Consider the following 27,805-nt stretch of genomic DNA (forward strand, 5'->3'; position numbering starts at 1 on the left):
AAAGCAGGCTGGTTGAGACTGTCTGCTCATTGTTTGGAATGATCTTCTCTATGAAGATGTGTGAACACCAAATACTTTTTCAGATATTTTTTATCCTTACAGTTATTGTAGCAAATTACCAGAGAACTGTGCAAATTAATGTTTGGATAATATTAAAAATATCTGATCTCTTGAGAGTCACTTTAAAAACTTTAAATAAGTGACCACTTAGGACAAAAATGATAAAGGTGCTGTCAGCATTTGTCCACCTGATGTATAAATCTCGCTCATTTGCTCTGTATGTTTTTAACCAGGATTTTCTCCAATGCTCCTGGAAGAAGGGCAAATATTCTCAGTAATGTTTGGAGGTGAGGCAGTAGAGGTATAGAAAATGAAGCTGTCATTCTCATATGTGCAAAGTCACTCTGCTGAAATCACGGGGAGCGCTTGCAGAATCGAGTTTTAGTGTCGGAGCGTGACCTGGGGTGACTTTTTACACTGGAAGCTTCTGGCAGAGTTGGAAGTGGAAGTGGAGTGACCTTTGGGTGCCTCTGCTTTAACCAGAAGATTGTTTCCCTCCAAATGTGTAAGGGGAGAAATGTGTAGGGTGTGTTTTAGGTATAGAAGTGTAAGGGAAGTTTAGTGTAACTATGTTCATCATTAAATAAAAGACTGGGCACGTAGGTACTTATATTTGAGTGCCTGTTCCTAGTTTGGCATATGTGATTGTCCAAACATTTCTATTTTGTTACACTCCATGCCTTTTACACTATAGCATTTGTGGTTTTTTGGAGATCTCTCCCCAGGGATGGTGAGCAGTTCTTGTCTGTGGTGATCAGCCTTTGCTGCTACAAGCCAGGCATTCTGCTGCTTTAGAACAGAATAGAATTAGCTTTTTGGATAACAGCTTTCTGAGCAGGCAAGGCAGACTTTATCTGAGGATAAAGAATATGATATAAACATCCAGATTATCTTGGGATATCACAGGCAGTGGGTTTGTGTGTAATAGGCAAACAGTTGCACAGTTACTACTTACATTTGTATTAAGGAAATTTATTCATGATTAATGATGCTTATCTTTGTGCTAGACACCTGCCAAATGATTTATAGCCACACATATCATCTGTAATGGCTCTTCTTTTTTGTTGTTGCTATTCAAAGTATTTGGGATTATTCTAATTGCATCATGTGTTGGAAATGGAGAGAGCTACCCAGGTGTCCTTGTCAGCATTCCCATCTCATACCAAAAGTAGGTCAGATTTACCCATGATGGGAAAGGTCACAACTCCCAGTGAAGTCAGGGGGAATTGAGCTGATGTATGACAAGCTGAAATCATGTCTCAGGTTTGGATCAGTTTAAATTGATCTTTTTCTAAATTCAGTATTAAATATGTTGTAAATCCATGTTGGAGCAGAGCCAGGCTGAGCTTCCCTAAACCATACAAATGGAGTAGAAGGATTGGAGAAACCCCTGTCCCTTGGAGACCTGGAGAAAGAGCAACTGGTCCCTTCTTTACAGTGCATTATGTGAGAGTGCACAGTCAAATTTGGACCATCAGTCTTTTATTTTTTTAGTGTTGGATGATTTTGAGGACTCTGATGTGTCTTGGGCTAGCACAGTGCCTCCAAACCTGCCTTTTACTGCTCAGCAGTGGCTGGAAAATGGGAAAAGTTTCCCAGAGGCTTTTTCCCCTCTCTAGCTAAGCAGGGATTAGACTGGAATTTGGCTGTTGGATATTCCATTGAGGTTGAAAATTAAAATAAATTTTGATCACTTCAGCAATAAGATACTTGTCAGCTGCGTACATGTTTACTTATTTCCAACATTTTGTCACTGGAATGCCCTGTTTCAGCAGAAATGCAGGTTTTTAAAATAAGTTCGCTTTTCAAAACTAGTTTGATTTAATTCTGTCATTAATGGAATTAGCAGTGGATTAGAAAATGTAAATGCATGGTTATGATCATTATAAAACTTGCACGTGTCTTTTTCAAGGCTGCCTGGATATTCCCAGCCATTACAGCTAATGATGATATCCTTGTTTTTCTAAACAAGATTCCAGACCAACCAAACAAAGTGACAAGGATGCTTGTGGCTAATCCTCCAAATATCAAAACAACACCTCATTATTTAATTTAATTTCAAGGGAATCCATTAGTGCAAACTATGAACTGGCCAGGCCTGGATTATAAGGGATGTTGACTAAATCCAGATAATTTTGGAAGAGGGAGATATTTTTTCAGACTAAAGCACATATCTTGAACATATTTAGGAAATAATATGTTAACGTGAAGGTGGTGAGGCCCTGGCACAGGGTGCCCAGAAAAGCTGTGGATGCTCCATCCCTGGCAGTGCCCAAGGCCGGGTTGGTTGGAACTTGGAGCAACCTGGGACAGTGGAAGGTGTCCCTGCCCATGGCAGGAGTTTGGAATGAGATGAGCTTTAAAGTCCCTTCCAACCCAAACCATTTTATGATTTTATGATATTTAAGCAATTCCATGAATTTAATGACTAGTCTCGATGAAATCAATTTTTTAAATATAAATTTCATTTTTTTTTCTCCTTTTTCATCTGTGTTTGCCAGTTTACAGCTAGCCATTCTGACACATTTGGGAGCTGAGATATCATGTAACTAAATTTGATGTGAAGTGTTGGTGGCCTTCATAATGTAATTTATTCATGTTTCTGTAGATAGCATATGTTGCCTGTGCAATAATTTTTTATCATATCAGGACAGAACAGCTACTGTTCCAAACTGTGTTACACAAACCTAGACACACAGACAAATTTTCATTGTGCATTGCTGGGGTGCAAATCAGTGGAATCTATTGAGCTCTGCTGGGGTGGAGGAGATTAGAGCCCATGGCATGGTGTCTAATTTATTTCTGTTTTTTCTGACTTAATGTAATCTCTGTTCTTGCTCAGTGGGGAGCAGCAGCCGGTTATCTTTGTAGTCCTGCCCAAAGAATGAAACCCCTTGTTTTGGGCAGGAGGCTGCTGCTCCCAGGGACGTGCTGCTGTTTGCTGAGGTGAGGGCAGTGCATTCAGAAAGCAGCTCCTGAGCCCTACTTGTGCTTCATTAAAAACCTCAGCATCTTTATCAGCTGTTATCTGAGGTGGCCTTGGATTTGCCCATTTCACACCCCTTCCTGTTTAGGTTTTGGTGTTTTTAGGGCATTTTCTGGCCCTGGAGGGCTGCCCTGCAAGTGCAGTGAGTGCTGTCTGCGCAGGGCTGGGCGTGTGGCTCCCCTCCAGTGCTGAAATCTGAGCATCTGAATAATCTCTTCCCTGGTTTTGTGTTTTTGTATGTGAGACCTACAGAGCTGGTGTTGGAGCCAGTGCCACTAACTGCTTGTCCTTCCCTTGGCAGAAAGCTGGTGACTCTGTTGTCCCACCGCCATAGATGGTGACGGCGATGCTGAAGGCACTGGCCGAGTTGCTCCTCCTCAGCTCTTCTGTGTGAGGTGAGCAGCCATCCTGATGGGCAAAAAATGCTGAATTGCAGGGTTTCTGAGGGCCCCTTCTTCCCCACACCCCAGGACTTCACTGCTGCATTGGGTTTCTGAATGACGCTCAAGATTTCTGGGCTCGTGTGCTTCCTGTGAAGCCACTTGTGGTCTGTGTTACATTGCCTGGGTGCTGGGACTTGGTGGGCTGCATTCTGAATTAAATGTGAATTCTGAATAAAATTAACCCAAAAGACATAAGCAAAGCATAAATGTGGTCCCTTGCCCACGTTATTTGGTCAGGTTGGTGGATTTTTAGCTTGTGCACGAGATGCTGTTCATCTGAAATGCAGGAATGAGCTAAACCTGATAACAGATATTACATTGTATCTCCCACTGTAGTTAGTCAATATCTGATTAAATGTAATTGCATGAATTTATCATGATAGAAACTGTTTCAAAGTAATTTGAATACAGCCTGGAATTAAAAGCTCTACTGTGTATTCAGTGTGTACAATTTCCAGATTTATCTTCAGTTTCTTATCAAGAATGATGCTGTGTATTATGTGCTATGACAATGTTGCTTTTCATAAGGTTAGCAATGTAATAGAATTTTCTGGACTGAACCTCTAATAACTGATAATTTTAATGAAAATCACCAAGATTATGCCCGTGAAGACAAATCTTGAAGACAGGTATTATCTCCATCCTTATGCAAGTAGAGATGTGACATTTTTACCTATAAAAGTAGGATTAATCACTAATAACTAGAACTATGTGGAGAATTTAAGTATGGTATAAATACAAAAGCTGTTGCATCAGAAAAATTAATATAAATTAATGTAAATTTACATCAGAAACTTGTTTGATGTGGAAGTACTATGAATGTTTTTTGAGATTTCTAAATTGTTCCCACCTGAATGTGGATGAATCCAAAATAACTTCAAACTCAAGTAAAGTCTGCCTAAGTGTCTAGTTGGCCATCTTGTGGAATGAGAGACACAGAGATTGGAATTACTGGACTGAATAGGAATTTTTAAGATCTTATTTTATTGTGTGAGTTTGTTAATCTCTGCTGTTTGAAGCTTTTCTGTGGTATATAAACCATGTGGGTGTTTGCTGAAGCTGGCATTTAGGAGTTGGTCTCCTGCTTTGTATGGGAGACCCAGAGGAGCATTCCTCCTTGCTTCCAGCACCACTCAGTGATTATCTTAATGAATTGTGTAGTGTAAAACTGCTGCAGCAGCAGGACTGGATCCACTCCAGTCTCGTTCACAATGTGCCTCTGGTATTTGTCTGAAGTGTCGGGGAGCCTAATTAAAATCCCTTAGTCAGAGAGACCTCTCTGGAGTAATTGGTTGCTGACCTGGAGCTCAATGATCCAAAGGGACTTGAATGAGTGTCCCAAATTCCACAGAAATGCCTGTGTAGTGTCTGGTTTTCCCTCTCAAGCTGGTCCATCATGTGCTAATAAGCAACCCCTGCTTTTCCTGCTGCATTTCTGTAGTTGCTCTTGTGTATCCCATGTTTACACAGGGTTTGGAGCTAAAACACTTCCAGGCCTGGATCTTAAATGTAGGGCATGGATTTGGAGCTGAATTTTGTTCATGGAATCCATTCTCACTTTGGTTTAGTCTGCCTGTATCAAGATACCATTCCTGCTAAAGCTAATAGAGAAAAGAAGGCACACGCCACACGCTGCCCCTGGGTTCATTGCCATTTATTGCAATGGCAGAATTCTTGCTAAGAGCCTGCTTGAAGCATTTACAGTGGCTTTGTAGGGTGGGACTGTAGGTCCTCTGGGAGCTGGCCCCCTTCCCTTCTCTCTTCCCTTCTTCCTTTTCTTTTCTCCCTCTCCAAGTGAAGCACTGTAACAGACTTGTCCTCATCCAATCCACAGTGGCCACCAGGTTACCCTTAGGCTGAGCCTGTTGCCTTGGTGGTCTAAATATTTTAACAAGCCTTCTCTTTTGGTTTTTTCTTTTGTTGTTAATTCTAGGACCAAAGAATACAAGAGACTGAATTATCTGAATTATGCTTCTACAACAGAACTGGGTTTCTCCTCATTGGGCATGGCAGAGCCTGGGGAAGCCCTTCCTTTTGTTTGTTTTCTTAATGTTGCAAACAGCTGATCTGCAAGCCAGGAGAGGTCACCAGTTTGTCTGGAAAACAGGTAGGAAAAAGATATGTTAGCTTCTCTACTAGATGCTTGCTGTATTAAAGGATGACATGATTGTGCTTTCTGTTTTGCTTCAATAATAAGTTTTAAAAGTCTGATAATGTCTTCTGTTCTAATTTTTTTAAATTCTGAAAAATAGAAAGTTAATTTGTGTTTGACATTAGTAATCTACATGTCTGTTGCAATTATCCACCCAGAGCATAATTCTAGACTCCTTAATGCTTTTCATCTTGGAGTATTTTTACTAGATTATTATCCTAATATTGCTTTCTTTGAAATATTTAATAATTCTCTTTTAATTTTTGCATGCAAGGGCCACAGCAGCATCTCTCAGGATGAACTGAGTCAGAAGCCCATGCTGTTGGTCGATCTATTTGTAATTGCATTGGTGTATGAATTATTTCTGTCCCTCAGTCAGGCTGGATACATGCAGTGATTGAATGTGTACAAGGTTGGAAAGCTGTGAAGATGCTTTGGTGCTGGAGTGGGTGGGTGGGGTGGGGTGGTACAGCTGCACAGGACCAAGCATGGTGCATCAGATGTTTGTTTTGCAGCCCAACACACAACTGCAGAGAATGTTCAATGAAATGCAAAGATTGGTTAATTTGGGAAATGTTTACTTAAAGTGCTTAATCAAAAATACCCAACTGAACCAGGGGTTTCATTGCTCAGGATCCCCTTGAGGTTTGGCCTTTTGTGACTGAGCAACACAGCAATTAAATGTGATGGAAAAATAATTTCCCTCTTTTTTTTGTGTTTTGTTTTGGAGAGGTTCTTTGGTATTTTGGTTATTTATTTTTTAATTACATTTCTGTAGAAGGTAATAGACTGAATTAGTGAAATAATGAAGCAGTTTTTCTGGGAGAACTCCTGTTTTTCTGATAGGATCAACACAAACTTGCCTGGCTGCTGGTGTGGGAATGTGGGGAAGGGCTGGTGAAGTACAGCATGATACTGTATTATAAAGACTTTTTCTTTACACTGTCTAGCATGTGAAATGAGGAGGAAATAAACAATGACTCTCTTTTCTCCAATTCACTGTTATTTACATGATTTTTGAACAAGCTTTGAAAGGTAGAGTTGTTTTCTTAAAGACAAATTAGAGCCTTCGATGCTGTCTGTCTTCTCTTCAGTCATTAGGGCTGTGCGTTGTAAATCATAAAACTTTAATTTGACTCAATGATTCCAGCTGAAAATAAGGAGCTTTCAATGTTTCAAAGGCATCTGGGGCAGATGTAATTAGAGCTAAGAAAATTTGGTGTCCAGGATTGTGTGGGCACCATGCTCTGAAAGCCCCACAATAGGATTGTTGTTAAGGCTCCTCTTCCAGATGCACAAGAAAATTATCAGTTCTTGTGACTCCCACAGTGCATTAAAAATATCCGATCTCTCAAGAGTCACTTTAAAAACTTTAAATCCTAAGAGTATTTTGATGTACTTTCTCTGCATATGGAGTGGCATGAGGTAGAAAACAACTTTGACTGATATGTTTTCCAAATGAAAATACCTTGTGAGTTCCAGCTAAATGTATTGTCCCAACTGAAGAAAAAAGATTTTTCTCCAATATTTGTAAACATTACCCCTCCCTCCCTTTTTTTCCCCACTGAAGTATTTTGTTGAAAGTCAGATAAAAGTTACATCTAAGCCCCAAATGTTTAGTTCCAGATTGAAATGAATAGTATGTTCACCCAAAACATTTTGTTTTGCTGAGAAACTAAGTATAATTTGTGAAGCTCCTGCAGTAGTAGTGAAGCATCAGCATTTCTAAATCCTGAATCTTTTGTTTTTGTAGTTTTCCTGAGAAATAACAGAATGGGCAGTAAATGGCAGTCTGCTCTCAGGGTGGCATATGGGGCTTGATTTTGTGAGCATTTTCATACCTTACCTGAAAAGGTTTGTCACTGTGATTAGTCACAAAGGTGTGTCTTCCAGAAGATGAAAAGGAAGTGTTTTGGGAAGAGAGGGGCGGTGACTTAAATGGATGGATCTGGAGAGGTAGAAGAGTTAACATAACTCCTTGTGGTAAGATATTAATAATAAAGCAACTCTGGGATGTGGATCATGGAGATCTTGACATATTGAGACCTGTGGCTTGTATAATAATTGTATAAAAATCATCCTATATTTTGAGGACTTTTGTACCCAATACAAAATAATAAAAAGTTAATAAAAGCACAGCACAGTGAACCTAAATTAAGTAACTTCTAAAATAAAAGCTGAGCAGATCCATTCCAATAGAATGAAAACCTGCAGCTGCTGTCCTTTTTCTTAATAAAACAATCTGATGAGAAATGAACAGTCCATAATGGGAAAGGGGATGATCTGTTCTGTTTTTAAATCTTGAATTGTCTGTTGTAAGCATGGCAAGTTACTTACCTGCTGGGGAGAAATTCAACTTCTTATTGAAATGTCATGCTTTATAATTAAATAAGATTATGCTACTGAAAGCTCTGACTTTATGAAAATGAATTTTTATGTACTGAAATAAATTTTCCTAGCACACACAAATCCAGGGAGGCATCCCTAATATGGATGGGGCTGGGGAAAAGGAAAAAAAAATCATATAATTGCTGCAGTTCATAATACAGACCTTTTTTCAGGTAAATCCTTGACACTGTCTAATGAAGACTTGTACATTTTCATTCTTGGCTTGGTGGTCTTGGTCTAGGGGAAAACAACAGTACTGAAATCACTGTATCCAAAAAATCCCCAGGCTCTGAAATTATAAAACATGAAACTTTGGCAGTGTGAGGTAATTTTATACTCTTCCCTCAGCTATTCAGAGGGCTATCACTTGCATGTTGCTTATTTGTGACCTGTCTTAAAACCATTTATTTGGAGCTTTTGGCTTCTAGAAGTTACAAATTAATATCTGTACCCTGTGTCTTTTGGTTTTCAGACATTTCCTGTCAGATGCTCATTTAGTGGCCACTAAACATGAAAACAATAATCATATCAGCTAAATTACTCAGCAACATCAAATAGCTGAATAATTTTCTTGCACTTGCAAAATTTAATTGGACCTAAATTCTTGTAAATTGATAGTATTTAATGCAGTTGCCAATTAGCAATTTGAATATTTCACCATGTTAATTTTCTCCAACACTTGGAGTAGCCCTAAGAGTTCCTGGAGTGCCAGTATGCCTATGCTTTAGTGATTGCCATTCAGGCTTTTAAAACTGTGTATAGAATAGTAACACACACATAGTCCACATCATAATTCTAGGTGTTTTTTCTTTTTTTTTTTCTTTTGGTGACTCTCTAAAATCTCTAAAATTTAGCTCCAAAATCAGAATTAAGTGCAAGAAACAAGCTAATATTTTGAGTACTTTTCAGGAAGGGGCTGATAATTAGGGTTACAAGGTGATGGAGGGTCTTTTTCCAGATACTCTTTTTATAGGTCTTGGACAGGTTAGGCTCCCCTTCTCTGCTGGTGTCTTCAGCTCCTCCATAAACTACACCCCAGGCATGTGCTGTTTCCCCCAAAATACAAACAGAATGCAAGATATAAGGGACATAGCCCATAAAAGGCTCTCAGACCTAAAGTAATGGCATGGGTTTATTTTTTAATGAGGGAAATACTGTAAAAAATGTATTTTTCTAGATGGAAATGCGCTGATTTTTAGAAAACTGGTTCTTTAATCATGGTAGAAATGCTATCTATCATGGAAATAATCCTCTGTGTACTATGGAAGGGAGGAAGGGGATTGTTAGAAACCCAGATGTTGTGTCCCAGTGAGTTTTCCTGCTCTAGAAAAAAGGAATCCCGATGGCTATTTAGCCCAGCAGGGACATGCTCCCTGATCTGAGTGGAAGAGCACTGAAAGTGAGGTATCAGACTGGGAAATGGGTTTGTAATGATTCTGATCACAGCAGAGAGATTTTTACCTGAGGAAGAAACCATTAAATGTCTGGAGTTCGTGGGCTTTTGGGAGCCAGGTGTGTGAGCTGTAAGTACTCCTGCCTGAGGTGAACATATGAAAACTTTAATTTTGGAGTTACTCCCTGTATTTGAAAGTTGTCCTTAAAATAGGGTTAGCAGATGGGTTTTGATCTTTAGTCGTTCTTCAGAAACAATCCATAATGGAAAAGGGACAAAATGAACTTTTCAGAGAACAACTTCTAATGTGGAGGAACCTTTGAACCACCCGTGAGTGTGGGTGAGCTCGGCCCTGGCTATGATGAAAAAGGCCTTTTGTTCTCTGTTCTCTGATAATGCTGCCATAAAATGCCCTTTCTCAAGATTGTAATTTCATGAAGGTCAAGTGCTGGTTTGGAAGTGCCTTTGACCTTATGTCTTAAAAGACGAGCTTTTACCTACGTACACCAAATGTTAAAAGGAGTCCAGGTCTTGAAAGGACAGTAGAGCTCAAACCTGCTGAAAGGAGACTCAAAAATAGCTCTGCAACAAGTGAGGTATTCCAAAAGCTCGACCAAATGAGGAGTGATTATCTGTCCTAAATGAAGTGGTTTCTTTGTTGGATGGGACAACAGCTCATGAATGAAGCACAAATCCTTTTTAGTGATCTTTGTGTGGTGTCTGGAAGGTTTGTGGTGTATCTGACTGATGCTTCCAAAGTTCTCATTGTGTGGTAAACATTCTAATTGTGGCTTGTTCTTACTCTGCCTTGGTGGATGGAGTTTTAAATGCTGAAACTTTGAAGTGGAAATTTAGCCTTGATTTAATCAAACTTTGTATGATTCAAAGGTTCTTCACTATGCTAAGAGTGAACACAAGTGGTGCTCCTGGGTTACAGATTGTAGTCATGTAGCATTGACAGCAGAAGCAGTAAGTAGTTTAAAAAAAACCTATTATGTTCTGTTCTCAAAATAACCGGGGCACTGGCATAAACCTGATAATGAAAAGTTGTTCTGAAATGAGAAATCTTGTTTTTACCTTTATTCATGGTCAGTTTATGCTTGTTCCTGAGCCAGACTACTCTTTAATTTAAGTAATTCTTCTTTTGATCATTGCTGCTAATGTATTTATGAATTGAGGATACCAAGCTTCTGGACCTCTGTGAGTAAACGTATTTCTTAGAACTGGTTGGTCAAATGAAATCTTTTATTAGCACTGCTCCTCAGAATTATATCAGATCTCAATTAAGATTTTGCCTACTGATGTTTTACTGTATTTAATTGGAATTATAGATGTCTGGCTTAAAATATCTCAGAGTAATTTTTGAAAACAATGAATGGTTTTTGTAAAGAACAGTTTCATTTGAAGCAGTGTAGTTGTTTTTAATATGTTGGCGCAGTTTCATTATGTAGCTGTTAAAAAAGTGATTTAAATAAAAAAGTAGTACTTTAATTCTAAATTTGTCTAATATAATTACTTACAAATAATATTTTATGAGACAGTATAAATTATGCTTCTATTTCTACCAAACATTAAAAAACAATAACATTTGAAGATTCAAAGGAAGTTGTTTTGCAAAATTTTGTTAGGAGCAAAATTTAAAATGCTGGTTGATATTAGTCACTGATATTTGAGAGCCTTTAAGGGTGGCCTCAAAGCTAATCTCACATTTCCTCAGACAGAAATGCAGCTGTTTCAGATTGCTAAATATTTGGTTTTCTTTCTTCTTTGCTCTTTATAATTTCCTATCCACATTTCCACCCTTCTGTTCCATGACTCTCAAAATTTTATTACATTTGTTTCTGCTGCTCCATCCATCCTAATTCCACTTCTGATATTGTTATCATCACCTGGTCTTATTTTCTCAACAGCTGAATCCAGCTTGTCTTGGGATTGTGGAGATGCACCTGTTGCCTTAATTTATGACCCTTTTCAGGGGTTGGTCAATTCATGGTTAGGTGGGTGAGACTTTTCAAAGTTGGTGCAGACCTTGTGTCCTCAGCCAGGAAATACTGGGGAGTTTGGCAGAGAACAGGACCAGAAGAGTTCCATGAAGGCTGGAGAAGCTTTCTTATGCTGGAACATCATTTTCCAGCCTGGTCTTTTCTCCAGCTGCCTGAGGTTGGATAAATAGGAGCTTGAGGTGTCTGCTTTTGGGTTGGATAAATGCCAGGGCAGCCCATGGCACTCCCACCTGGATCCTGTCCTTATCCCACCAGACTGGAAACCTCATGTGTGGGACATGGATGAAGGATAGGGAGCCAGACAGCATCAGAGATGTTGGAATAGCTCCTGGAGGAGTTTGGATGCTGGTTAGAGATACAGGAATACTTAAACTTTTTTAAACTTTCCTTGTCTGTAAAACTTGGCTTGTTTATTAGCTCTGGTTTCCCGTGAGGAGCTGTGGACAGCAGAGGGAGGTTCTTGGTGGCACTGCCTAAAGAAGGAATCCTTGGGTTATGATATTTTCCTAGAAAAGCACTCCAGCAAGCAGGATGGGCAGCACAGAGTACAATCCAACTAAAAAGGCAAGCAGAGGAGCAACTGAAAGAGCCCAGAAATAAATGCAGAAATTAACACTTGATGTGCCTGGAGTAGGAGTGCTGAGCCTGGCTGTGGGCTGGCTGCCTTCAGGGGGGAGCTTTTGCAGCATGTGCCCAGTCATTTTGTTATTGTTGGGCGTGCAAAACTATTTCAGCAGGCCTTTTACAGTAAGGCTGCCTGCTTTTAGCAAACATCTTTGTCAACCAGCATCAGATGTTCAGTAGGTGGTGGTTTAAACTAGATTACACAGGAGATTCACACTAATCTTTTAATGTCCCTCTTCTCTTCTTGAGAATAATGGTTTTTGAGAAGAAGGTGCTTTCTTCTGTTTTTTTGTTGGTATTGGGAAAAGTATGTTAGGCTTCTCATCCTTTTCTTTCCTCAATAGTTACTATGGGAACAGAGCTGGGGGTCACAGGGGAAAATCTGCAAAAGTGGTTTCTTTTAAATAGTTCGTTTAAAAAAAAAAAAAGATAGCTTCTTATTGGAATTGTGGTACTTTTCATTCAACTTTGGATTGTATTGTTGTACATATTTCAGTCACAAAAGAAGCACAGTGAGTGGCAAGAAAAACAGATTGGGATATTTCTGTAGTTTTTCCTTGGGGTTAATTTTTTTTTAATTGAATGCAGCTGTTGGAAAGATTTCTGTTGTTATGTATAGGTGGAGCATTAAAAATGGATGATCACATTTCCAGCCTGTTTTAGTGGAGTACTAGATTTAATTACTCTGCTGCCCTTGTTCAGAACCCTGCAGGTTTTTTTAAAATAAGTATATCTTAAGGGTTTTACTTTGCCACTTAGTTGAATGGCCTCAGTATATAACGGTAATCACATCCTCATTCAGCTCTTGTGTTGAGCACAATTGTGGTGAAAATAACACAATTTTGTATTAGAAATCCCTAAAATACACGTTGTTCTCAGTATGCAAGTTATGCTGCTGACTCTTTCTAGGGACTCTTCATGAGGTTTGGGAAGTCTGCCCTCTGATACCCTTATTCCCTAGATGTTTTTTTTCTTCTGCTGCTGTTTTTGAGAATAATCCTGCCATTATAATTTTATTCATGTTTCTTTTCTTTCCAAAAAGAAAAAAAAATTACTTTGCATTCTTTCTTAGTTTCCAAAAATGTGGATGGCAAAAGCCAGGAACATGAAATAGAGAAATTGGAAGGGATATTTCATGATAATCCAGGTTATTTCCATAGTCTTGACATTGTTTAATTCAATCACCCTCAGCCAGTGGATAGATGTGATGAAATAACCACTTAATTCAGGAGTTTTGAATGTCAGAGCTTCAGTTTGCCTGGACTGAGACCAGTCCAAGAGCAGGATGTGATTCCAGGGGCACTGTCTGGTCTCTGTCTCTGCAGAATTCTGCAGTTCCTTCTTCCAGGGCCCTTTTAAAGCTCGTGCTTGGATGTGTCTCCGTGTAGTGCTTGCATGTAATAGTGATTTAGGATTATGGAGCTAAGTTTGGAAAAGCATGTTAAACCCTCATTATAGTGGTTCTAAACACATTGGTTCTGTGTGCTGGGGGTGAGTTGTAGACAGTTGCTGAAGCAGATCCAGCTTTTGTGTGGCATGTCCTGCAAGGCCAGCCATGAAAAATCACTTTTCAAATGAGAACTTAATAAAAACTTTGCTGCTCTGAACGCTGAGCCCTGCTCCCCGTGCGATTAGTGGTTTCATTTCTTTCCCAGCAGTTGGGTAATGATTATGGCTCCAGATGCTGCAGCAGTGATAAAGAGAGTGATTAATTTCACTTGAAAGGGCATGTGTTCAAAGAGGAGCCAGCCCAGGCTGCGGAGCGCGTGTGCCCTGGTACCCAGCTGATGCAGGCACAGCGCCAGGCTCCCTCCCTGTCACCCTCAGCTACACATTTGCTGTTGGTTGTTGGATTATTTTCCCAGGGTGTGTTTAGAAGCCCTGCACAGCTCTGTGAAGCAGTGCTGTCAGATTTGCAGCTTTGGGGAGGGGCTGATGTCACCAGCACAGCCCCAGGGCTGTGTTCATACCCTGCACAGAATTAAGTGGTAATGAAGGGTTCGTGTTCCCTGGCTTAGTCAACAGCAGCTTTAAAGGTGTTCCTACGCTTCATTTGCAAGAATAGTTCACACTGTATGCCTCTGAAAAATTCTGACATTTAAAGCATTATATTTTCAATATGCTTAAACATTAAATGGGCAAGGTAGATATTTCTTTTAGTCTCTATCAGGACTTTTTTGACCCATTGAATAAGTCAACAGAAATATGAAACATGACTGGGCGTGCCACCCATGGGGTTAAATCCAGGGGACATCGGGTGTTTGTGTTACCACCTGAAATTTTTCACTGTTTCGTGTCTTTTTGGGTTTATTCTGTCACCCCTGAGATCCAAAGACCTTCAAATTTCAATAGTGTAATCATATCCACCTACATGTGAGGCATGTTTTACTTCTCTACGTGGTGACATTTATAATCATAACTTTCACAGGTTTGAAACTGCTGAAGGGAAAACTTCAGTACTTGTGACATCTTTAACATCTTTTGACCCATTAGTTACATTTATATCACTCATCTGCTTCTAAGCAAAATAAACACTTTTCTTCTATCTGTTGAAGTGGAAATGCTGGATAGAGAAAAAATTATTTCTATACTTTAAATTTTCTATGCATTCAATAGATTTTGGTGTGTATTAGCTGCAGAGTTTTGAAGCAGCTTTCTGGATGGGGTACAGAAGTAGAGTTTTTACAGACAAGGATTAAAAGGAAGCTTTATGGATTAAACACCAGAAATTTTCTGGAAGTTCTGTTATTAACTATAGTACTCATAAGGTAGCAGTCATGTTTTTATTGTCATTCCCTTAATATTCTTGGTTGCATTAATAAAATAATTCTGTATCCAAGCAGAAGTGAAAATGAATTTCAGTGGATTGTTTGCAGCTCTGTGTATTAAATGCATATGGTATATCACTAGAATAACTTATCTAAACTTCAGTATTTTCAGTTAAACTAACTCAGTACATCTGTTTTTCAATTGGCATTAAATATTTCATAACTTCTGTGTAGCTATATCTTGACTTGAAATGTTCTTAGTGTGAAATTTGTGATTCTGCAGATTGGAGGTTGTGTCTGCATTTAACAGGAGGCTCACTTGGATTCATGTTGAAGTTGTAAAAATCTGATAATGACAGTTTATCCAAACTGTTAACTGTTATTGATCCCACTTTTCTCTTAAGGAAATACCAATTCTCTATCTTCTGCATTCCTCTGCAAAATGCCAAGATGATCTTGCTTTTAGGATTGTCCCCAAACAATTTTAAACACGAGAAAATGTGCAAAACGACCTTCCCCAAACCCTGAGTACATCCTTGCCTGCACAGCGCTGGGAAAATTATCCATGTGTCTGAGTGTTAAATACATTGCCTAGATGTCAGTGCCTGTGTGTGTTTATGTTTATTTTAATTTTTTGCCTGTGTTTTATGCCACCCGTGTATAATTACAGCGTTGCCACCCAGCCAGGGGCACTGGCATGGTGGCAGAAATAGAAACAGAGCTGCAATGTTTTGAGAAGGCTGGGGATGGATCAAATGAGAGACAGGGAAGTCAGAGTAAATGATGACAGTAATGTTATTGTGCCCTAAGGGTCTTGCAAAGTACAGTACTTAAAACCCAATTTTTTGCTTTGTAGATAAGTGAGCGTGTCTCGGTTAAATCAATATACGTGTGCAGTAGATGATAAAACTTGGTATTACATACCTCCTTTGATATTTTTCATACTTAGTGCTTTAAAGGTAGCATTATATTTATGTTCAGAACACTCCAAAGTACTTTTTGCCTTTTGTTATGAGATTTCTAACATGTTGCTTGGTTCAGTAATGGGAGATCAGGCAGTCTGAAATTGTCACTCTCATGTTGGGTGTTTATTGATGGTTAATTGACTGCTGACCTTTGCCAGGACTCTCTTCAAAGAGCAGGGAGTGATACCAGGGGATAGTAAATCATGGAAACTGAAAAGCAGGTGAGAAAAGGTAATTCTATGCAGTTACATTTAAATTTTGAAGTTTTTTTTTTAGATAAAAACAAAGGTCAAAATCAAACAGCTCCTCACCCCCGCTGCTTTTCCCATAGATATTCCAATGTGCTCCAATATAAAAAAAAGTTTTACTTACTCTTCTTCTTCACTGTGATTTACTTGTCCTTGATTGATTTTTTTTTTTAAATGGATGAGCCAGCTTTCAAAGTCTTCAGAATGATTTAATTATTACAGCACACAGGGCCCCAAATCAGATTTAAGGTTTTTTTGATATAGTTTATGGAATAAACCAGCAAACAGATGCCGAGGATGGAAAGCTGCTGGTACTCAAATCAACTAGATGATTCTGCAGGCAGAAGATTCCCCGTAGACCTTAGCTGAAAGGTCAGGAGGCAACCTCAGTGTGTGCCATTTAATCCAATGTCATTGGGATAAATGTGTTGTAACTGTGTGTCTGTGGTGTATCAGGAGCTAAGGAACTGGTAAAACTCACAGTGTTCTGACTACATTGCCAAATAAAGCTATGCTACATTCAATAAAGCAATTACATAAAAGGCATTATAGTCAGCTTCAATTCCAATACCAGCAGCATGATCAATCATTTTCAATCCAAGGGATGGTCTAATCGCTTTTCATTGCTGCTTTGAAAGGTTACATTACTCAGTTATCTTGCAGCTGGGCAACCTTTTCATGTTTGCTTCATGTAGGATTTTATAAATGTTCTTTCTTTTACTCTCAGTGTTTTGGTATGGCCTGTCTAAGTGAGAGTTTAAAAATTTCCTTAACCTTTCTGTGGAGGGATAGAATGTAAGAAAATCAAGATAGTGCAGAAGGTGGTCTCACACCTGAGGAGTTGCAGCTGTGCTAATCACCAAAGATTAGAAACAGACCTGCCCTTAACAGGCCACAGCTGTGTCCAATAAGAACATGAGTGCTACAAAAGGGTTAGCTGGTTGAGAAGAGAGTTGGAGTTTGTTGGTTGTGCTGTGAGGAAGAAGAAGTCAGTGCTGTGAGGAGTTGCCCATGAGAAATCACCAAGAAGGTATGAGAGCTTTGCAGTAAGATAGCAACACCTTTCCTCATCCCAATGACTTTTTACAGTTCTTAAACTTTTTTGGAGTAGAAGACCTACTTGTCATAATCAACAAACATTTTTTTTTTCAATCTGTTTATGAAATCCCCTTTTTTCTCCTGGTGCTGGTGTTGCCACTTCTCTTTCAGTGGATCCTGCATAAGTAATCTCATCTGGCTTCATCCCGTGCTTGCTGCTGTGCAGTTCAAGGACTTCTCTCCCCTTGGCACAGTCCAGCCTGGACTCAGGCTGTTGTTCAGGGTCATTCCTGTCACCAGGAATTGTTTCCCTCTCTGTCTCCCTCTCCTCTGCTTCGCTCTCAGCAGCATGGGCAGCGCTCTGCAGGCTCTGTTACTGATCCTGCCTGTGGGTATTAATGGATCCTACCTGGGAAACACTATTGAATTCCTTCGTTAATCAGCTAATTTGGGAAGTAGTTAAGGACAATTGGGTTATCATAATTAGGGCAGTGCTAGTGAGTTGATACTTCAGTGCAAAGACATGAGAGAATGGGGAAAACATTTCCATCAAGTTTTCCTTTTGCTTTGCCTCTCAAAGATAACAGATGTTGGACTGATAAAGTGACAGATGATCCAACTTATTAACTTTTTTCCTTTTTTTTTTTGTTTCCCCAGAAGTCTAGATACTTTGTGAAAGACCCTTATTTTCAGGTTTTGTGGAACCAATTCTAGCCAATACTTTTCTTTGCCACTTAGACAGTATTACTCACAATGCAAAAGATTAACTTTTAAGCAAAAGGATACCTCCTTTTCTTAGAGACAAACCTGAGTAATAGTTACTTGAATTACTGTACCCTGGATGCTGCTTGTTGGCCCATAAATTTGTTCCCTCCCTAGACCAGTAAAATAAATGTATTTTGCATGAATGAGAGCTGAAAGGTCTGTAGCATTTTAGTTGTTTTTTTCCCACGTAAATAGCACTCGAAGCAGCTGGAAAATTTTAGCTTAAGAATAAATTATCAGAGATTTGTTCCTTTTTATGTCTTTGGTATTGGCAAAGCTGTCTTGTCTGTTAATGTATTGCTAATGGATTTTTCATTTATTTATTCACTAAATCCTAGCAGTTTCCTTATGCCCAACTCAAATACACATTTTGGTGCCAGAAACTGGTTTTTTTTGTGCTATGGACACACAGACAGGTGTTCTGTTCTCCTTATCTTTAGGTAGCTGTTAACATGTGGAAGATACATACATCTGAATGAATGTCTGGTGTATTTTTATTTTTACTCTTTATCAGAACAAATTTATTCAGCCTGACTTCTATATGCATTGAGCACTGGCAGCTGCATGGAGGTGCCATAGAATGTCACAGGAATCTGCTGATTGTCAATGTCATGCATTATTCTGGATTTTTTTATTTTGTTCTTGTTGAACTAGGCTGGTAAATGCCATATGTATAATTTCTTAGCTTTTCCATAAAACCCTTCTAGTATCTTTCTGGAGACTCTGTTGATAAACCTTCCCTTAAGCTTACATACAAATTAAATGTGAGAACCTGCGGCTAAAAGAAGTTGCTCCAAGGCAATGATTCACAAGGATGAAAAATCAATAAAAGTTTCATTAAGAAAAGGGAAGGAAGTTTAGACAGGCTGTTTGCTTTACTTTCCTGTGAGAAACCATTTTATTCAACTTTATTCTTAGAAATAGGGATCACAATGTGTATGGGGCTATTTTGGAGTGTGCTGCAAGTGGAATTATCCTCTGGAGAAGCTTCCTTGGCTGGTGGCTTGGAGCCTGTTCAGGTGGGTGTATTTCTGCAGGAGGCTGCAGTGCAGAACTGCTGCCACAGGGAGATGTGTCCTGTCCTGGGCAGAGCTTTGCACCCACATCCCCACTCCTCACGGCTCAGGTCACATCACGCTGCTGGAGGAGCCCGTTTGAAGCCTGATGTGAGGAAGCTGCATTTCCCCCTATATTTGGGAGGATTCTCTGTTGAATCAGCAGTGTGCAGCAGCTGAGAGGGTGAGCAGTGGGAGGGCAGGAGGGGCAGAGGGAGCTGGGGCCGAGGTGTGCGCGCCAGCTCTGGCACAGGCGCCTGCTGGGGCTGTGCGTGGGAGCTCCTCCCTGCTGGAGTGTTGTCTTGTGGAAGCTGGACTTCTATAGCAACCATATTTCCCTGTCATAACTCTCAATCTTTGTTGTTTTTTTAGTTCTGCTATTAAAACTTGGTGATGACACATGTTAACAGTCTCCCGGCGACGTTCGGCAGTTGTACATCTGTTTGTTTTCATTAAATACTGTTTTTTGAAAAGTTTAAGGGCTGATCCGATTAAAACACAGTTAGGATGGAAAAGCTGGCGAGGTTCTCGCGGCCAAGAGCGAATTTATTTCTCCAATCTTGTTTAAAAAAGCAGGAATGCTGGCAGGGTTGAGTAGTAAATATGAGCTGTACATCTTGTTCAGTGAGCTTTTTCTGGATGCCTTGCGTGAACCCAGCAAGTGAGTTAAGTGAAACACACGTGACTGAGGCTGTGACAGGGTTGTGGTGACGGATTAAAATCAGATGAGTGAAGCTGCTGCCACCCCAGACCATCTGCCCCACTCTTTGTTGTGCATCCCAGAACAGCAATATTTGGTCTGTTCATGAATCAGCTTTTAGAAAGCAGAATTTAGCCTGGAATTTTAAAGTCATCTGAACTGCGGCTGGTTTGCTTTAATATGCTTCTCCTAAATGGTTTTGGGGAGCTTTCAGACTGGCCCAACTGTTTGATAAGGCATGCTAAAAATGGGCTGTTGTGTGTATTTCTGACCTGGGTAATGTGCTTGTGCTGCTCCCCCACTTCTCCCTGCTCTGTTGCTCTGTGGAAGTGCAAATGTGCACATTTATGTGGTTTCTTTGCTCTATGTCGTGTCCACAGCCCCTTGAGTGTCCCTGTGCCAGCACTGCCTACCCTGGGGGTCAGCACAAATGCTGCTCTCAGGCTAAAGTTTACTCAATCTACACTTGTTCACCATTCCAATCCCATGGAACCTCTGTGCAGCTTGTAAATATTATACCTTAAGAGCAAGCTGCTATTTTTTGCTTAAATATTTGTCTGATAATGTGCAGTGAGTGATTGCCTAACTTGCATCTTCACCTGAACTGTAATTTGAGGAGAAGTTGCTTGGTTTTAGAGCAGAATTGGATCAAAGTTGATTAGCTGGAGCAAATGTGGTGTACCATGAACTGATGCTGGGTTGTGTTGAAAGCAATAAACAGGAATAAACAATGTATGGGGCTGGAAATCCCCTGCCTGCAAGTGCCATGGGCTCCAGGGCGACCTGTTCACCTTTCCCAGGTTTTGAACAGTGGCAAATGAACAGATTGGATCAGATCTTGTTTCAGCATCATCTGTTTCCACAGCTGAAGCTCCCATATGATCAGATCCTATAAATTATTTAAGACACAGAAGCTGTGTAACCAGAGTCTCCCATAAAGGTTAAGGCTCCATCTGTTCTGCCAACCTCCAGGACTGTGCATTTCATGCCATTATCTCTATTGCTGGGTGGCATTAGGAAAGTCAGGAACATTCAAACCTTGCTTCCTATTTGCTGCACAGCACTGAAAGCCTCACTGCATTAGCACCATGCACCTGAGGTGCTCTTGGCCCATCTTCATCCTCAGTCAGTGAGAAAGGAGCTGAACTGGGCTGTGCACATCATCAAGAGATCTGAGAGGTTCTTGTACAAAAAATAAATAGGAAAACCCAAAAAAATCCAGTCTTTTGTGTTACTCTTGTATATAATCTGTCTTGTTCAAAACCTGCTTTCAGTTTAAAATCTTACAGCTAATCAGTATTTCAGTTATACTGCTCAGAAATGAGACCAGCAGAATTTCCCATATAACACCACTAAATGAAATGATTCCATGTGCAAGTGATGAGGAGGATAAGAATGAAATTTTGGAAATTGAAACTCCTTTTCCAAGTTTTTTCCTTTCAAAGAGCAGGAATCGAATTTCTGAAAAGGTCCCTGCATTTTTGCTTTGTGATAGTAAAATGAAATATTGACATTGTTTTCTGGTTTCTCCTCCAACCCAAGTGATATGTATATTCCTAGGTAGTTTATTCTGCATATATATATAAAATCCTCAGAGAAATGTATGCTCTTAAAATGAGCATAGCTTGAGGAATAGGCAAAGGAGTCATTGCAACTATCACAGCTGTTTAGACTGAAATTATGGGAATGAGGAAGGATGAAGTTTGGTCTTGTGGAGGAAGATGACAAACTTCTAAAGCTTGATTTTCAGAGCTTCATTTTCTCCTGTTCAGGTTATTGTGACCCTTCCTGGAGTCTCTTTCTTAAAGCTGGATGATTTCCTTTCAGTTGGAAACCAGGTGGGATTGTAGATAAAATATCTTCTGGGTAGCTCCTGTATAATTTTTCTAAGTATAATAATTATGTTTCAGTCTTGTATTCTTCTGATACAAAACCAAACCCCAGGTAGTGTTCCAGCTTTTTTTTCTGTGAAAATATAAAGCTTTAACAGGCATGGTGGTGACAGCTGCCTGGTACCTGTGAAGTTACTGGTTGTTAGAAATTGTGTTAATGGGCTCTGTTCTGGGGAAATTTATAGCTCAGTTTTGGGAGAGGTGGAGAACAACCAAAGCTAAATAAAGTAAGTTGTTTTCTTTTTTCTTCTATCTAATTTGAGAAGATTTTGTGGCAGATTATGTTTGGCAGGCTGGTCTGGCCTCATCCAAAGCTTTTTTTGTGTGAGTGTGACAGCTCAAAAGTGGAATGATTTAGACCCCCTTGCTGTCATATATTAGAGCTCAGCATTTTGCAGCTACTGAGGACAGATCAGACAGAGCTGATGTGCTTGGGTAGAGAACTCAGGTGGGAATTTATGTGGTTGCAGCAGCACAGGCAGTGTGGATCTCTGGAGAAATCCTGTTTGTGTTGTCTGTGGAGACCCTGCTGGGGTGGCCAGGGAATTGGCACCATGCCTGGCATCTCTGGGCCCTGGTCCTGGAATGTGTTTGGGCTGGGCTGTGGTGAGAGCCCAGGAGCTGTGCAGCACTTTCAGGGGGTGTCCCAGGTGTGCACCCCTACTGCAGAGCGGGTGAGACACTCAGTCTGCATCCAGGATTTATCTCAGAGCTGAAAAAACAAATTAAGAAGAGGCAGTTAAATCTCTCTTTATGCTTTCTGACTTTATGGGATTTCTTCCTTCTGTGCCATGACTGAGGTTTTTTGAACTGAATGCTGAAAATAGAACATAAAAGCTCATAAATTTAACAGAAGGTAGAAAGGCCATAGAATGAATAAATACATTTGCCTTCCAGGAAATACCTCAGCCAGGAATTTCTCTTCGTTCAGGTTGGGCTCCACCTTCTCTAGCATGTAAACTCCTGTGGATCTTGTTTCCAGAAAGGGATCTCTCCCAGAAGGCTTTGGTGGCTCCTTGGAAGGGAATTAACTAATCAGGGCAGGTGGGCATCCTTCCTAATTTTAATGAAATCACTTAGCTTCTTGATCCTTTTAAAGAAAGGGAAAGAGTGAGAGTGGCCTAGAGCTGCCATCTCTCTTCTCTCTCTTGCCCCTGTTTCCTGCCTGCTTTGTGTGGACCTGTCCTGTCCCTTTCCATCAGGGAAAGAGGAAAAAATCAGGTGAAATGAAGGTTAGTGGTTGTGCAGGACACACTGTGCTGAGGGCTCTGATGGAGGGGGAAGAAGGATGTTTGCCAGCAGGTTACTGTGCTCAGGGTCATCAATAAAAGGAATTGTAATTGTCACTTTTCTTTTACAATACTTTCCCTTGAATTGTTTTTCCCATTTCTCTGAATTCATAGCTGTGACAACAAATGCTGTTTACAGGGACCAGTCAGCAGAGAGTTAAACTCTGGTAAATGGTCTATAGTTCACTTAGGCTTAGCAGAATTGCAGGAAAACAGAATTTACAGGAGAAAACGAACAATAAAATCCAACATAACAAATTGGGAGTTGCTAGCTGCTGCTGTTGTGCAGGCATCCTCCTGCACTGTGACCTGCCAGGTGTTCTTTGTGCTGCTGTGAGTACCTGTCTCTCTGGAGGGAAAACAATTCAATGAACAGACTGAGACAGAAGAGAATATCTGTGCTTTTAATAGTTTAGACAGGCCTCTGCTTATTCTTAGATAAATTCTTTAATGGAAGAAATAATAAATTTGATATTAAAATGCATCAGCTGCCCAAAAGCACAGTGGGCTTTTATGTATCTGAAGAGTGGTCAAGCTTACCTGAAGTCAACATGGCATTATTTTTGCTCATGCAAAGATATTTTGCTCCCTCTAAAATACTTTTCTCCCTGGTCAGTCCTCAAACTGATCAGTAATTTCCTTCAAGGGGCTGAATTAGCAATAAAATGTTTGCAAGTACAAATTTTGTGGAGCATATTGTTTCTCAATTTGTCAGAAAGACGGGCAGGGAAGGCTGTGACACCTTCCTGCTGCAGCAAGGAGCTGCTCAAATAATCCAACATGAATCAAATCAGGATCAAAGCACTTCATTGATTTATTAATGGGATGTAATTAACCAGCAAGCAGTGAACTGTATGTTCAGGGCCAGTATCAGTAATGCACCAGCTGAGCTGCAGTACAAGAGGTTTAATATCACTTTATAAACACCTTTCAAGTTATAATCCCAAAAAGTTTCTAATCACCATCCCAGCTCCTGGTTGTGGGTGGGGTCTTCTCCCACAGATGATGTGGATGTTGTGCCCTGTGCTATCTGCCTCCCACAGCTCTCTCTCCTCTGCTATAAGAAGGAAAATCATGCCTTTTAAAATACTTTTCAAGGAGATTTCTTTCTTTGTTTCAGAGGTCTATATAATTCTTTGGCTGCTAGTTTATGGTCATCCTCTTCAGTGTTGGACAAGCACCTTTTTTGGCAGTTTTGGGTGCTCACAGTGGCATACAAAACTCTGATAAACTACATCTTGGAGTGGTTCTTGGAGCTGCTTTTTCTGCAGACAATATTGAAATCCCAGCCTTGGGATTACCTTAATGTACTAAGCAATGTGATACAGCTGTGGCTGCTCATCTCCCCACTTATCTCCATTGGCTTTGCAGCTGTATCCATTTCTGTTATTTGCTAAGTGGCCTTTCCATTTATAAGGGAATTCAAGAATAGATGAGAAAACACTTGCAGTTTTTTGCTGTATTATACCTCGCAGTAAGAGACCAAATACCATTTTCATTTTAACAAAGAATACTTAGTCATGTCCATAGCTGGCTTCCTCTGGGTAAATAGGCAGTTTGTCTGTAGTAATTTCAGAGTGATGGAGCACTCAGATAAATTTTTGGTATTTTGTTTAGTTCAGCTGATGTAATCTCCAGTCTCCCACTCTGTTTTAAACCAAAATATTATTCTGGATATCAGTTTATATTTCTGGCTTATTAAAGAAACAGAACGTTTCTTGGCAGGCTATTGATCTGTTGCCAATTTGCCTTTTCTTCCCCTTTTATTCTCCACGTTCACAGTGCAGCAGAGTTCTGTGCTCAGAGTTGTTGCTGGTGGGAAGGAAGTGTGGCACTGAAACTCTCACAGTGTCTTGCCAGTGCTGCACTTTGTGCACTGACAAGGCTCTTTGAAACATCAGAAACAATGGTAGGAATAAAATATATTTTAAAAAAGCTTTTGGTGCAGGGCTGTCTGGGGTTTCCAAGAAGAAATGTGTGGAGCAGAGGCTGTAATCAGGGCAGTGCTCAGGAATATCTGATATCTGTGTGTGTTCTGGCCACTGGGGTGTCCTTCAGGGCACAGTGGAACCGAAGTGTTCGATCCAGGGCAGGGAATGGATCACTCAGTGTCTGAGGGATGGGGTGAGCTTGTCTAATGGCGACTCTACAGGACCCAGGAGGCACTTCATCATATTGTTGGCAGCATTCCTTTGGCTCCTGATATTCTTGAAACCTCATCTGTTTCTTAGCCTTCATTCTAACCAGCTTGCCCATCTTTTTCTTTACTATTGTGGTAAGTTATAAAGGCTAATCTGTGTTAATTTTTTTATCATTTACATCTCTTGTAAAGATTTTGTTCTATTTGATTTGGAACAAAATAGTTTCACATGTACAGACATCACCCTTTTAACAACAGTGTAAATAGATATTGAGTTGGTAGGCACTTCAGTTCTTTTACTGATGATTTTGCCATTAAGTCAGAACTACTCATAAAGCATAGGCTGCTGCTGTGTTGGAGTTTCCTTCTATTCTTTCTGGTGCAAATACCAGTAGCTGAGGCTCTCCTGGTAACCCCAAAATCTGTGGAAGAGATATCTGAAATATTTAATCCAATTACTGAGTTTTTAAAGAAATATTTTACAGGCAATTAACCATGACTACCAGTAATTTTTTGAAGTGTTATGTTGTTTTGACTGCATACCTAATGATGTTTTAATAGATGTCAACTCCTATGCAAATACAAGAATTAGAGACAAGGGTGGATTTTTCAACAGCACAAAGGATAATTGGGTGTCTGACTCATATCAAAAGTTAATACAAGTTGAGTGCCAGGCCCTTTTTGTGCCTCTGACTACCTCATACAGAAACAAAACTAGTCAGTGCTCCCACTATATGACCCTGGAGCAGTTATGTGTTCATTTAAGATTAATTTCTATTTTGGTTTTCTAGCATTTTTCAAACTTAAATGTGCATGAGTTGACTGAAGTGAGTGACACTTTTGTGTGTGTGTGGAGTAAGAAGTGTCCTGTGGGTGTTGGCTGGGGGTGATGGGTACAGTCAGTACTGCCAAGGTGCTTCTAAAATCCTTGTTGGGAGTGTCAGCTTGAAGACATACTCTTGGTAGCTCCTCTCAACTAACTACAGGCATTTCATTGAAGGCTGAACATTTTGATAGCCAGGTGTGTCAAAACTGATCAGCTGCAAAATTGCTATTTGCGTGTGTTTCTTGAAAAGTGGTGTTATCTAAACTTTTTTATTTTCTAAAATAATGCTGTTAAAATGACTCAGCCAAAAGAACCCTCTGCTGACAGTAAAAGGAAAAGCCAGACTTTGAGCCTTAGATGACATTCCTTGTTATGGTACAGGCTTTGTTTTGGACTTCATGATTTCGTGATGCCTGTCAGAATTCACTGTGTTGTTCTTTTTTTCTCCTTCAGTAATCAAGCTGGAATCTCATTTGACCAAGAAGTTAAACAATATTTCCTCCCTCAAGCTGTATAACCACATCTTTTTGTGGATGTGCTGGCTCTGGTCCAACGTTTGAGTCAGCAAGAATTTCCCCTGACTTTGTGTGAGGTCTGCGGAAACGAAATGATGAACACCACAAACCCAGGCACAACTTCTGACAAATGGTGTCCCAGCAGACAGCTTGATTGCTGGGAAACATTAATCACATAAATGCTTCTTTGTAGTTTCTTTGTTGGTGTAAGGCCAGGAGATGATCTATGTGAGAGCAAAGGTGTGTTTCTTGCTGACCTTCAGCAAACCTTTGTTTTCCCCTCTGTCCAATGAGTCCAAGAGAGCAGCAGGGGAGGCCAGCCCAGAGTGCCCCAGTGGCTGCCCCTGTCCCCAGCACTGCCCACGCTGGCTGCCTGTCATCCTCTGTGAAAATGGGGAGAAAATAGAAACTTTTTGGTGTCCCCTTGCACTTCTGGCAGCCTGGAGCTTTAGGACGCCCTGAGCTGCGCCATTGTGAGGGATAATCACCTTCACTGCCCTGATGAACTCTGCCATGAATCTGCCTAAATGACTCTGGAAACAATTGGTACTTCTCACATCCAACCATCTTAGAGCAGCAAGGCCCAAAATTTAATTCATTGCTATCCTGCTGTGGCAAGGCTGAAAGAGAAGTTTTGCTAACTGTATCATTTGGGCTAATAAATCATCCTTTTCCTTACAGGTCTTTCTTTTTAACTGAATTATGCCTCTCATTTTTGTAAGGTTTTAAGAGTGCTGCCTATCAGCTAGTGATGCAGGGTTAATATTCCTTTTTTTTCTTTTCCTCTTAGTGGTTCTCATATTGCATACCATAGGCAGTATTTGAAATATTCCATCCTGAAAACCTGAAGCATTCAGTGGCACTGAACGTGGGACCCTGAGATGGTTTTTCCCTCTTTTATATAACCTCAGCAGCAATCATAAGTACCAAAGCCAGCTCTGAAATTTGTTTTAATAAGTCTTTAGCTGTGTTGCTCCAAATGCCCTGCTATTTTCAGAGCCAGGCAAGCAGCACTGGCATGGTAGGAGCTCTGCTGCAAGGCTGGGAATGAAAAGGGGAATTGTCTCCCCAGGAAACAGAGGATGCACTGGGAATGCTGCACAAAGCCAAAGCAAAGGTGATAAATAGACTCCTTGAGGCCCTGGATATTGCATCCTAAAGCTGAAGTCCTCCAGGGCTGTGTAGGTAGTTTGGTAGCACAGCTATGCTCTTCTTAAACATTAATTGAATCTACTGGCAACTTGCAACGTTGCAATTTTTGTTTTCCCATTCTCTTACTTGGGAAATCTGTTACATTTTCCCTACATCTCTATCTCTGGTTCTGTCTCTTAAATATGTACGTGGCTGCTTGCTGCCAAATTACATGTTTAAGAGGTGAAAAGAAAACTCAATATCAGCCCTGTCATGGACCTTTTCCCAACCTTGCTGTGTAATGCCCATCTGTTGACCAGACTGATGGAATGAATGATGAGAGATAACCCTGTGAGATGTGTCAAGCTATTGAAAAACATTTTTTCCTGTTTCCCCTTATTGTAATAAAAAAAACAAGATCATT

At 40.2% G+C, this 27,805-nt stretch overlaps 1 protein-coding gene across 3 annotated transcripts in view; it reads left to right on the forward strand.

The window, feature by feature from the left end:
- The window catches only part of THSD7B (thrombospondin type 1 domain containing 7B), a 299,304-nt gene that overhangs the window by 50,686 nt on the left and 220,813 nt on the right, over window positions 1-27,805 (forward strand). For all 3 annotated transcript variants that reach the window (XM_054277755.1, XM_054277756.1, XM_054277758.1), the window contains exons 2-3: window positions 3,348-3,441; window positions 5,423-5,596. In XM_054277755.1, coding sequence (XP_054133730.1) covers window positions 5,458-5,596 — 139 coding nt within the window. In that variant the 5' untranslated portion in view covers window positions 3,348-3,441; window positions 5,423-5,457. The remainder of the gene's footprint in view (window positions 1-3,347; window positions 3,442-5,422; window positions 5,597-27,805) is intronic.

The sequence above is a fragment of the Melozone crissalis genome, unplaced genomic scaffold (assembly GCF_028551555.1).
Source record: "Melozone crissalis strain CALT ecotype California unplaced genomic scaffold, PUWL_Pcris_2 ptg000023l_1, whole genome shotgun sequence".
In the NCBI taxonomy this organism is placed as follows: domain Eukaryota; kingdom Metazoa; phylum Chordata; class Aves; order Passeriformes; family Passerellidae; genus Melozone; species Melozone crissalis.